This window comes from Aythya fuligula, chromosome Z (assembly GCF_009819795.1).
Source record: "Aythya fuligula isolate bAytFul2 chromosome Z, bAytFul2.pri, whole genome shotgun sequence".
In the NCBI taxonomy this organism is placed as follows: domain Eukaryota; kingdom Metazoa; phylum Chordata; class Aves; order Anseriformes; family Anatidae; genus Aythya; species Aythya fuligula.
The window spans coordinates 18,078,137-18,091,560 of NC_045593.1; the positions used below are offsets into that span (position 1 = coordinate 18,078,137).

At 36.1% G+C, this 13,424-nt stretch overlaps 1 protein-coding gene across 1 annotated transcript in view; it reads left to right on the forward strand.

Moving 5' to 3' along the window:
• The window catches only part of ITGA2 (integrin subunit alpha 2), an 82,253-nt gene that overhangs the window by 45,051 nt on the left and 23,778 nt on the right, over positions 1 to 13,424 (forward strand). The window contains exons 6-15 of the mRNA XM_032205586.1: positions 1,354 to 1,468; positions 1,767 to 1,894; positions 3,063 to 3,211; positions 4,282 to 4,432; positions 4,863 to 5,028; positions 6,268 to 6,341; positions 7,544 to 7,682; positions 9,560 to 9,705; positions 10,411 to 10,554; positions 12,858 to 13,061. Of these exons, the coding sequence (XP_032061477.1) occupies positions 1,354 to 1,468; positions 1,767 to 1,894; positions 3,063 to 3,211; positions 4,282 to 4,432; positions 4,863 to 5,028; positions 6,268 to 6,341; positions 7,544 to 7,682; positions 9,560 to 9,705; positions 10,411 to 10,554; positions 12,858 to 13,061 (1,416 nt within the window). The remainder of the gene's footprint in view (positions 1 to 1,353; positions 1,469 to 1,766; positions 1,895 to 3,062; positions 3,212 to 4,281; positions 4,433 to 4,862; positions 5,029 to 6,267; positions 6,342 to 7,543; positions 7,683 to 9,559; positions 9,706 to 10,410; positions 10,555 to 12,857; positions 13,062 to 13,424) is intronic.

Below are 13,424 nucleotides of genomic sequence, written 5' to 3' on the forward strand. Positions count from 1 at the left end.
AGGGCAAGTCTATACCTCTTTCAAATATTCCACTTCTCAAGTTCATCAATCAATTCTTAATATCAGAACTGGAACCTGTATTAATGGTGTGACTTACATCTTTGACTGTAAACATGTATTTCTGACCATAACTATGCTAGATCACTAGAATGTTTCCCCATAGATATATGTCCTTTCTTTTGTCTAGAAAAAATTGCCATCTTATCAATTGTATTAGGACAGTTTGATGCCAACTACTGCTGGTAAACCTGTGTCATTTAGGTAATTTTCCATTTACTTCTGCCTTTAATTTCTTTTTTATTTTTTTCCAGTATTCTTGACATGAGGCTATCACTCTCTCTTCTCTTCCTAAATAGACATGGTGCATTTTCTGTTTTATTGACTCTTCTGACTTTGATTGACTTGATAGGTCAGCCAGAAAGTATTTGTATTGAAGCTAATATTTCCTTTGGAAGTATTGAACACAAGTGTTTTCTCCTAGAGTTTCTTACACAATTTTCTTTAAAATCATAATAATTTAAAAATTCCCTCAAATATCCTGCTGACAAAATACTGTCTTGATATTTGACTTTTTATCTAGGTACTTCTGTAAAAATCCTTCCAATATTAGAGTTCTTGCTTTTACACAACCAGCTGAAGACTTTCCTTAATACAGAGACCATTTTCCTCGAAGAACAAAGATTATTTTCTTAGAAAACAAGGGTCAAATGTATCTTTTTAGCTACGGTCAGCAGCTAAGTAGGATTGTGTATATTATGCATCCTCACTGGAGCTGACGAAGTTTAACATGCAAATATTTTGGCAAAGTGCATTTCCCTTGAGAACAAGTCTTTCCAAATTAATGTGTGCACTGATCACAAGGCTCTTCTGTGCTGTCACACTGTTCATGGTACTAGAATACACTGCAATAAAAGCACATCTCTGCATGTTTGGAGCTATGCAGATGCTCGTGGATATGATGCCACCTCCTGGTTTAGTGGAAGTACTTCTCCACAATGTGGAAATACCAAACCTAGCTTTAAACCAACAGTTTGTAAAGCAGGTAGATGAAAGCAGCACAGAGTCCTTGCACACTGAGTCATACTCCTAGAAGTTATAGCTGTGCATAGTCTGTAGGAAGATGTTTGCAGAAGGAGGCATTAGAATGACCACAAATAGAATCCTTTTTATGAAAAAGTGTATGAAGGGTTATCTGATGCTGCCATGGTGATAGCAAGGGACTTGGCCTAATATCCCAACAGGGTTCATCTTATCCTATATTCCTGTTGTCCCACTTATTGTGTTTATGTAAATGGATATAGTCAGACAAATATGTGTTGTTCTTATAGTTTCTTTTTGTTGTTATTTTTAAAGACTTGTGGTCCCTTGTGGGCACAGCAGTGTGGAAGGCAATACTATGCTACAGGAGTGTGTTCTGAAATCAGTCCAAGTTTCCAGATCCTAAGAAGCTTTTCTCCTGCTGTTCAAAGTAAGGCAATATATGCAAAACAGATTCAATTAAAAAATAAATAAATAAATATATATATATATATCAAAATCAAGATACATTGTGTTGAGGACCATTTAATTTGGGATTTTAAAAGAAGATATATACATGAAAAAGCAAAGCAAAGCCCCTTCTGTGTGGTCTGTGTGAGATCTAAATATGCTCCTCTGGATTTAGCCAAACACTTGTAAATATATTGAGAGTGAAAGTCTCAATAAGTGCATTTAATGTCCACTTTTTATTTATTTTTATTTATTTATTATTTATTTTTATTTTTTAGAGTGTTCTTCTGTCATAGATATTGTGGTGGTTTGTGATGAGTCAAACAGTATTTATCCCTGGGATGCTGTGCGGGCATTTTTGAAGAAATTTGTACAAGGCTTAGATATAGGCCTTAACAAAACCCAGGTAAGTCAAAGACAGCTTTGGGGAGGGAACAATGGATTTTATTAGCAAAGTCTGACAATTATAAAGGAAGCTAAATTCAATTTAGCATAATTACAGTAACTCCCCCAAGGCCATAGATTATGCAGTTGTCCTTTATGTTTCAGTATTGGGAGTTTTTTTCAATCTCACAGCTAATCTATTCCAAAAGGCACTAGTAATTTGATTTAAAATGTAGACCAACTAAAATAGGAGTCTAGGTTATACCTAATATCTGACTCTAAAGTGTCAGATGTCTTTCATATATTAGATGTCAGAATAATTAAAATACAGTCTGTGGGAATGTGGTAAAAGTAGAACAGTTTCTTTTATGGGATTTTCATATCAATTTTACTGTCCAACTTCTATATCTTTAAAATATAGTTTTTCCTGCTTGGTTACTGTCTGATCTTCGAGTTCTTTTTACCTTTTAATTTGATGATGGTAAGGAAATTTTTGTTTCCTGTTTTTAAACATTTTCTGTCTTTGCAGTTGTCCATTTTCCATAAACAGTTCTGGAAACAAAGACTGAGGCACTGGAAATCTCTCTCCCAAAGGCTGCCTTCTTCATTGGGCGACTTTGGAAGTGAGGTGCTTAAAAGCTAGCCTTCCTGCTCAGTGTCATGAGTCCTTTCTGAACCTTACCTTTAGCATCTTCCCTCTTTTTTATTTTTCTTTTTCATCATGCTACATGTACGTTTTAGCATATTTCTATAGCATTCATCTGTTTTAAAAATAAATAGGGTTAGCAGTACTGTCAAGTAACTAACCTTTAGGACTTTCTTAGAAGAGATCAGGATTAGGTGCTATCAGCTTGTAGAATTTTTGCTATTTTCTTATTTATCCCACAGCTCACTGTATTACTGCTGTTCATAAGCTCTTTCAGAAGTAACCAAGCAAACATTTAATGCCTATTATTTCAGATTCTTTGCATTAACATATTGTAGTTCATAGTAAATGATGTACGATGCAAAAGTATTTAATTTTTTTTTAGCTTTCCGAATGTGTAAATATTAATTGGTTTAATGTTTTGAAAGAAAAATGGTATGTATCTGCAGATCCTTTACTCCAGCCTGACAAATAATTAAGCATCACTATTCCATTAAAGTGATTGTAATGCATGACAATCTAACATAATTTCTTCATTTTGTAGGTGGGTTTAATTCAGTATGCTAATGATCCCCGGGTGGTGTTCAACTTGAATACATATCAAACAAAGGATGAGGTTGTTAAAGCAATGGAGAGAACATCCCAGAAGGGAGGAGATCTGACTAATACTTTCAAAGCCATTGACAATGCAAGGTAAAACACACTGATGATTACTGGTGCTATCATAACTTATCTCTCAAGGTAAAGAGCACATCGTGAATTTCACTCCCCCACGGGAGTGCAAGTGCTTGGAGCCTCTGAGGAGGTACATTTGTAAATAGGTACACATAAATAAATGTACATCAGCTTCGTGTACAGTGCCCTGAGCAGAAAAGGACAGGGATATGTATAATCAACTTGCTGAAATGCAACTCCTTAACCTTTGGGTTAAGCTCTACACTGACGTATTTCTGCTACCCAACAGACTTGTTTGGTCTGTCTCAGATATCTAACTATGAGAGTGCATCAAACATCATGGACAAAACTTTAGGAGAGGTACAAAATCATTGAGAGTAGTAAAAATTATCCAGAGATTTAGTGGATTTGGTAACATTTGTGTTTGAAGGTCAGGTTAGCTGCAAGGAAAAATAATTCCTTGTCTGGTGTCAGTTTGTCACTATTGTACTAGCAGCATGAAAAACAGGAAAAACTTAAAATTATATGCCATGACTCTGAATGCATATACAAATCAGGGCCTCAATTGGAAGGTACTGCTTTGCAGTTGGATTGAGAACAGGACTCTAGGCCTAAGCAGCTGTGGAATGAAATGGCCTTGGAAATTTTATTTAGGGGAAGTATCAATTTGGTGGAGTCCAAATTTGTAGCAGTATTGAGGAACCTATTCTTAATATTCCATACCTTTTGTTTGAAATTAGTGTAGCCAGTTTCCGAGTACTCTGACGTTACAAAACACTGATAGTTCTGACAAAAATAAAATCACCTTTTCTAAATAAAAAGTTTGTATTTTATGTGTGCACAAAACGTAGAGCATACATTTCTATCATAAATAACATCTAGTTGTACTTGTTTTGTTTGTTTTCTACTTGCTAGATTACATTTTGGATGGTTCTTTGAGAAAAAGCTGTCAGGAACATAATTAAAACTTCTAATTGCATTACAGATGCACTTTGTTCTAAGTTAGCCATAGATGTATTCATTAAAAGATGTATACAGAATTCCATACGTTATAAATTACATCTGCTAAATACAATATTTTATAACAGACAGTATGCCTTCTCACCTGAATCAGGAGGACGCCCTACAGCTACCAAAGTAATGGTTGTTGTGACAGATGGTGAATCACATGATGGCTCCAATTTGAAAACTGTGATAGGTAAATGTAATGAAGACAATATAACCAGATTTGGCATTGCTGTAAGTAATCCTATAATTATGTATACTAAGGCAGTTTTAGAAAGATCATTTCATTGTTTATATATGAAGATGCATATTCTATGTATAAACTGTATATAATGCACACATTACTACAGTGCTGAGACTGCAACTAGGTGAAATTCATCTTTATGAACTAGTGAAATGTAAGTCCTCTTTAACTGGCAGAAAAAGAAAAGCTGATATTGTCTGAGAAACTTCAATTGTTTTCTCCTTTGCTTTGGTTTATATCTTTTTTCCTGTTTGAATGGTCTATTGGATTGGAATATAGTCTGATTAGCAATTCATTAATATGAATGAAATTAATTTTATTTTTGTTGTTATATGGAATACTTAAATAATATAGAAGGAGATGGAGGAACACTGTGGTTTCCTTTGCTTTTCTTATTTTGTCCATTCTATCCCCCACAAGGTTTTGGGATACTTAATCAGACATGAACTTGATACTAAAAACTTAATTAAAGAAATCAAAGGAATTGCTAGCCATCCAACAGAAAAGTATTTCTTTAATGTATCATCTGAGGCTGCACTACTGGAAGAAGCAGGAACACTTGGAGAACGCATTTTTAGCATAGAAGGTAAAACAATCAATGTCTCTGAAAAAAAAAAGAAACAAAAATTTAGATCAGATTCTCCCAGCAGAGAAGTGAGGATTTTATATGGCTTTACCTTGGTGCAATACTGCGCAAATGAGGGGCAGTTGGAGCTGCAGGCTGCATGCTGCTCCCCAGGAGGGCTCTGTTTTGCACAAGCTTTTCCCTAACTACCAAATCTCTAATGAGCCTGAAATTCAAGTTTCTGCAGATCGATTGGAACAGTTTGCCAGTTGCTGAATTTCAGTCTAGTCCTGGGTTTCAGGAAACAACTGAAACATACACATTCAAATGTTTTTGCAGCTATTGCCAATGGACAAATAAAGGTATCTTTTTGTTTTTCAGTCAACTGTATTTCTCTAACACTGACCAAGTGTAAAGATAAAAAGTGAATCAAAATTTTGGGTTGCTGCATTGCTGTACCTTCTCAGTTTTGTAATCAATCTGCATGGTGTCTGCCATGCACTGTTCCTAGGATCATCCATGTCCTTGTACAGTTTAGCTGAAAGTGCTGTAGAGGTGGCTCAGAGGCTCTTCATCCCCCTGAAAGCCATTTTTTCAAGTCAAATTTAGACCTTGCTTGTGATATTTATAACTTGACCTCAGCCTAGGGAGCATTTTGTGGCTGCAGCCACTGTATTCAGGATAAAATCTTACCTCGCTCACCTTCTTCTGTTCCTTACCAGGGCCATGCTGCTAATCGAGTGGGTCAGTTGAGCTTCTCCTTCTTAGGTTTTGCTGAGTACTCTTGTTGATTTCCTGTTCCTCAATTACCATCCATCTACCTTAGGAAATACTCCATCATGTCACTGTAGTTTCAAGACAATTGCAAGAGATGATAAACATTCATTTGGAAGTTGTGAATATAGAGTTCCTAAAGCTGTTGATTTCTCTGTACTATAAGTGGTTCCTAGAGAACATAAGAACAGGTTAGCCATGTTGACAGCACTATGCAGATGGATCCAAGCCATCTTTATCATCTGCCTGTCTTGGAGTATGCTTGTAATGTGGCTCCATGCAACTTGCCATTAAATCCTCAAAATATTTGACTAGTTATTAACTCTCAGATTTCCACTGTTTGTAAATGATGGAAATGTTTTTAGCAGAATTTAGTGAAAATGTCAAATTTATGGAGTCTTTGTATAGCTACACTCATGGGCAGTGGAATTAGATCTCCTGTGTGTTTCTGTAGGGTTAACCATATGTGAATATTTATGTTACCAGGTACAGATCAAGGTGATACATTCCAAATGGAAATGTCACAGGTGGGCTTCAGTGCATATTACTCAGGAAAAAAGGTACATTAATTTATTTATATAATTAGATACAATTGCATAGACATGAAATCCAGTGTTTTTAGAAAGTTCTGAGTTCACCTAGCATGAAAGATTTGTTCTTTCCAAATTAACATTTTTCAGTTGAATAACTTGGAAGAATTGAAATAATATTGTAATGCTAGTATATTTCTGGACAAGATTTATATAAATCAAGTCTGAAAATAATTTATTTAATATTTATAAAGTTAATGATATTTGCTTAAATTATATTTCCCTTAGAAATCAGAAAGGATAATAAATCAGGCATATATTTCATGATAATCAATTTTAAGATTATCTTGACCAGATCTCACTGTAAAATCCAAGTGTGGCTCATTTTTCAACTGAAAATATAGGAAGTTTTTCTCTTTATTTTAGCCCTTAAAGATAATAAAACATGTTTTTTAAAGTCCCACATATTTGCACCAATTAGTATTTTAACTTACTAAGAATCTAATGCTAGGAAATAACACCACCAGCACCACCCAAAAAAAAGTCAAGTGCTTCCAAGTGTTTCTTCAGGAAAATTATGCATACTACTTTTGTTGCAATTTTCTACATCCTTATTTTGGTTCAACAATGAATTTTAATAATGTGAATAATCTAAATGACATTTGTGTTCTGTGTACACATTTAAGTATTTATCTATAAGCATATTAATCTAGATTTTAGATTTAACTATGATCTCCAGGATGTCTCCTTACAATACACCTACAGGATGAAATTTCTGACTTTTTCCAATAGCTTTTGTATGCCACTATTTGCACTTGTAATGGCAAAAAGTGGATTTTAGCTTTTTCTTACCATTTTGTTTGACAGTCTTTGGGGGATCATGAATGCATAAAAGCCTAGATTTAAAGCCCAACACGGGGAAAGACAGGCTTAGGAAATTATCAGGCTTTAAATAAGCCCATTCTTACTTCTGAGTTTTAGTGCCATGGAAGATAAAGCTGACAGTTATCCTCTTGCAATAGAAGAGTGGTAATCCCTCTTAATAAGGTAGTAAAGTCCAGCATGTAAGTAAAAACAGTAAGCAACTCCCACCAACTGCTTGCAGTCATTAGACTGTACATCACTACCTTAAATACAGTGATGTTTTATGTAATTACATACAGTAACTTCAACTTTGCTCACACTTCTGCTGAAATAGGGAGTTCTAAAATGTTGATTTTTATTTTTGAAAGGATGTTTTGCTGCTGGGTGCTGTTGGGGCTTATGACTGGAGTGGAACAGTGGTTCAGGAGTCTTCAGACAGAGTCACCATGTTTCCAAGCAATGTGTTTGAGAAAATACTGCAGGACAGAAATCATAGTTCATATCTAGGTAAGACGCTGACATGCAGAGCTGGAAATGTATCAAACCTTTATTAAGATATTAAAGAACTTGGAAAATTCTCCTTTAGTTCCTGTTAACTGATTTGAGATGAAGAGACTTTTGCATCCAAAAACATTTCATTTACTGGACAAGAGAATATTGAGTGAAGTCTTTGTTGTGTTTTTAAAATTCTATTCACATCAATGTGTTAAGCTGAAAAAAAAATCAGTTTCTAGTTTCATATTTGTTTGTAATTCCTGAGTTGCATGTGGATGAGACATTGATTCACTCACTGTAGTTTCATCTCTGCTCACTCTTTTCTTGGCCTTTTCCAGTACTGTTTATAGTTTTTGGCACATTGCTGCACTTTAACAGAGGCCTTATTTATAATCCCCATCTATTTTCTGACACATAGTTTTATGACCAAGTAAAGCCAGGAAGTTTGTCTTCTCAGTTCATTGAAGTGTTTTTTGCAAACCTACAATATGCCTGCTCTGGCAATTTATTCCTGAGCAATACAACTGCATCTATCAAATATGATGAAGTTACTGAAAGAGATGCTATTTTTAACATTGATATGTACTCTTTTTCCTATGGGTTAGCATTATGTGTATCCAACACAATGAATCACTAAACCTACCTTAAAGAGCAGTAGCTCTTTTGCATATCTGATTTCTTCAGATTTGCTGTTTCTCCCTTTTCTAGAGTAATTCTTAAAAGGTCAGGTTGCTTCTGTTGAACACTTCCCCACTAGGCAGTTTCCTTATAATTTTTTTTGAGCCAACAATGTCTCTGCCTTTTCTTACTGCACTGTTTCTGTTCCCTCATTTATCTTATCCTCCTTTTGTTCCTCAGTAAGAGCTCTCCATAGCAGTGGACAGCTCAAGCCAAAGGGTTGCTAGCACAGCAAAGCTTGCTAATTTGGACCCCATTCTGCACTGCACACTCTCACTTCCAATGCCTATATGCTGTATTAATTAATAATGTGGCCTTAATCTATGGAATAACATCTTGTTTTGAAATTTTAGTCTCCATTGATGTTCTTTCCCTGGAAAAACAAAATGACCCCACACAAATCCAAAATACACCAATATGTGTAAAGATCAAGACTTAATCTTTTTGGACTGCACTCCGTGCGTTGTACTCCAGCTTGCTAAAGACCTGCATGTTCTGCCCAATCACAGGGATTTTGCTACCCAGTTTAAGTAAAGACTTTAGAAAGGATGATTTTGTTTTCTTGTCTTGAAATAAACCTGGTGTAATTAAGTCACAGATATGTAAAATATGTAGTAATACTAGCTTTACAGTGCTAATACATGTGTAATGTATTAGCAGGTATTAAAAGATGTTTCCTGAAAGCTAATAATGTTAGAATAATGGGAACAAGGATTAAAATGTTGAAAGAAGTTCAATCAACCTAAGCTGACAAGCTGTTACTATGGTCTGTTGTGTTTAGCCAAAGCACAGGGCTGTGGTTTTGTGAGGAGGTGTGAGAAAATGAATTGAGAATTCTGCAGAAGCTAGGTGTTTGAAGCTGTGGTTTGAAGGCCGGCTCAAAAGTTGTTCTCATGTTTCTCTTTATTTCCTCATTCCCAGGATACTCTTTACACCCTCTGTCCTTCATAAGCATGATATTCGTGTGGTCTGTGTTTTACTGAATAGGCCAGGCTGTTTTCCACGCTATTCTGCAAACATGCTTAAACTTGATCTGTGTGTCATTGCTATCTCTAGAAGACTACTGCAAGTTTGATGCTTATGTGACAGCTTAGCTTCCCATCTGGAAGTACCATTCTCTGTCACTAATGCATCAGGTTGATACCTTTATGAGCTGACAAATTGTAGTTAATGGTCTCTCACACATACTAAATGTTGACTTTTTCCCCCAGGTTATTCTGTTGCTGTTCTCTCAACTCAGAGCTCTGTCTATTTTGTTGCTGGTGCACCCAGATCCAACTACACTGGCAGAGTAGTGGTTTATGATGTTGATAGACATGGTAATATTGCAATTGTGCAGTCCCAGAGAGGCGAGCAGGCAAGTATATTTTGGTCATGAATGCAGCTTTTGAAGGCATCTGTTTTTATCAACACAGCAGTAGATTGCAATAGATGTGTTTGTTTTGAAAATTCCTCTTTGTTGCAATTCATTTAGAATCCTGCTTGCATTTGTCTCTGTCATTAGACTGTTTCAGTTAGATTAATTCTTCGACAGCATTTCAGGAAGTCATTCAACTAGTGGTAAAAGATAATGTACAAAACCTCTTAACATATTATTCTGTTGATGCTTCTAAGTGGGAGAGACTTGATGAGCTCCACTCTTCCTGAGAAGCTGTGAAGTTGATGACATCAAAAGAGAGATTTGGAAGTTCATTCTATTTCACTATTTGGGAAAGGACGGAAAGCCTTTTGCTTTGCTTTGCTTGTATTGTAACAAAAGGATTGGGTAGTTTTACCTGTGCAGTTTAATATAAAAAGTATACCTTCCTTAGCTTGTTCTCTGTTTTCATTCATATTGTTGAGTGGTAAAGCCATAGCAGCAGCTACTGGGCAGAAACAGTGGACACGTAGTAAGGATATGATTCTTCAGACACTAGAGTATGTTATACAGGAATTTCATCCCAAGGGGTGGTTTTATTAGTGCTGGACTATTTCAAGCATAAGAGTTTTCTGGTTCAGCTGCTAAAACGTTATGCCTTGTAAAATCCACATAGAAACACAATTTTCTTATTACTGATTTCAGATTGGCTCCTACTTTGGCAGTGTGGTGTGTTCAGTGGATGTTAACAAAGATTTTGTGACAGATGTGCTGCTTGTAGGTGCACCAATGTTTATGAATGACCTGAAGAAAGAGGAAGGGAGAGTATACATGTTTTCCATTACAAAGGTAAGAATGTTACTGTAGCAAATCGGCTTCCTGCATACCCTTCCATAATAAGTGCTGGCATTTTCATTTTCATCTGAAGGATTTACAATTTTTCCCTGAATTAACCATTCCCTGAATTAGAGTTTTATCAAGGCAGTAGTACTTATTGATAATGTCTGTTCTGTTTCAGAATAGTGATTCCTGTACCCAAATCTAACTGGATCAGACTCACTCAATCTGGCATTGCTTAGCACTATCTTCTTGCAAAGCAGTCTGGCCACAGCTACACTAAAAATCCCTTGTCACCATATTTTGGGCCCTTAAGTTACTATTTTGTGTATCTTTCTCAAAGTGTTTGAAATACTGACAGCAGTGTTTTTATAATGAGAAAGTGTGTGTGCTTTGTCTGGTTGTAATGTAATGGCAGGTTTAGGTGATGCAGACTGCCTGTTCAGAGGACAGCAGAATGAGTCCTTCCCAGTGCAGTCTTGCCAGTCCTGCTTTTTAGAAGCAGCTGCAAGCTTTCACTAGGACCACTTGTGGATGTAATCTGGTAATAAGCCAGTAGGACCAGCCTGAAATAGAGCCACAAGGCAAGTCAATAGCTAAGCAGTATTAGTGATTAGGGGGCTGGCTGCTATAGGTTGCTCCCTGGCCCTGGTTTTAGACATTCTGCTATGTCTATTCATGTACATGAATCATAGAATGGTTTGGGTTGGAAGGGACCTTAAAGACCATCTACTTCCAGCCCAATGCCATGGACAGAGATGCCAGCCACTGGATCAAGTTGCCCAGGGCCCCATCCAGCCATTTGAACGCTTCCAGGGATGAATATAACACCAGGTTGACCATTTCTCTTGAATGTTTAGCTCAAGGCTTTTGCTAACCAATTTTTTACCATTTGATTTTAGGAAGTCGGTTTAACACCTAACAGTACTCCTAAAACCATTTTATAAATGCTTTTCTGCCAATGCATAGTTTCATGAATGTTCACACTGAGTGGTCACTATTACTTATGTTGTCTCTTTTGTCAGCAAAGCCATGTTATTTACTTGATGCCTGCCCAACTGTTTTTTATTCAGACCTGTGGTAGGTGTTTTTAGAATGTTCAAAAGTGCCAGAGTCTTCAGGATGGTTAATATAGGCAATCTTGCAAACAATTGTGGGTGTCTGAATATGCAAAGGATTTTTTTCTGATTGATGGCACATATTAGAGAAAATTGCATTTTTCCTAGGTAAATTGCAGTCAAATAAACAGAGATGAAGTACCATCCTCTTCAGAGTAACTCACAGTCAGATAGATCACCCTTGAGCAATATGAAAGTGTATCCTAGGACAATTACACGGTTGACAAACTGCTGGAAGTAGCACTGTTGGCAGCTGACATTGGTCACCATGACTGTGGAACTGTGCTATTGTGACTGTAGACACAAAATACAGAAGAAAAATAATTTTTTGCATGTTTTGAAAATGAATACATTGAATAACAACTCTTTGACAACAATTTGTCTTTGACAAATTTTGAATTTAAGATTATATAAAAGTTCAGTATAATGAGAGAATGATTTAAAATAATAAAATAAAGAAAGAAAGAACCTGGGCTTGTGTGACTATGTGTCTATGTTGCATAAATTACACTTTTCTACTCATTTTTAAAAAATAACTTGGCTGGTATTTTTTAAATTTTAAGCAAAGTGTGATAACTGAGGTTAAAGATGAGAGTCATACTTGCCAAGGAGTTGAATTTAACTTAATGTGATTATTCAAGTAAATGTGATTATTTAACTCTAAAGATCTCCAACCTTTCTTTCCTCATTGGCACTGGAGAGGTCAGGAGTTTACCATTTGGACACATGTTTTTTGCATTAGTTTAGTTAGGAAATTCCATTTCTGTTTCAAAGAATTATGTCCAGTTACATAATTTCCATTCCCTCTGCATAAAAACTGGTAATCCAAAACTGGAAACTGTATTTTTCAATGTATTGTGAAACTTCAGAACAGTCAGATGAGGACAGTGAGAGCATTTAAGCTTCATACATATGGTTATATTTGCTGTTAGTGCTCTGCATAGCATGCTTTAATTTTGCTGTGTAATGCTTGCCAAGACTCTGAGACATAATGCAAACTGAATGGGCAATACAATGGGGAAGGAATTCAGGGTTGAGCAGTCCGAGGGGAATGTGCTGGGAGAGGGAAAAAAAAAAAAAACACCAACAAACAAACAAAACAACAAAAGAAACAATGCACATAGATAATGTGTCTATGTCTAATCTGGTGCAATGATAGTTATGTTTTTGCTTTTTCTTCTTTTTTCCTTTTTAAAGGGAATTTTGGATCAGCAGGAACTCTTGGAAGGTCCACAAGGGTCAGAAAATGCTCGCTTTGGATCAGCAATCACAGCACTTGCAGACATTGATTTGGATGGCTTTAATGATGTTGTCATAGGTGCACCACTGGAAAACCAAAACTCTGGAGCAATTTATATTTACAATGGATTTCAAAAGAGTATACGTACCAAATATTCTCAGGTAAATAACTGTTGTATAATGCTGTACTTAGTGCTTTCAGATCTGTTAAAGGAAAACTGAAGGATTTTCTCTCCTTTTCTTGGCTGCTACTTCATCATCTTAAAGTAGTGTTATTATTTTTGTGGTTTATTCCAAGTTTTGTGCTCTCTCTACCCTCCCCACCTCGGCCCCCCTTCAATTCAGCTGTCAACACATCCTGGATGATATTGTTGTGGTGCTTTCAGCTGAACTGTGCAGAGGAAAAAGGCATGCCAGGTGCTTTATCTGAGCCTCTCATAATTTTGGTATCTGTGTGTGAAGTTGGCTAATCTCCTATACCTTTTTTGGCACACCATTATTCAAAGCTGAAGTACAACAATGGAG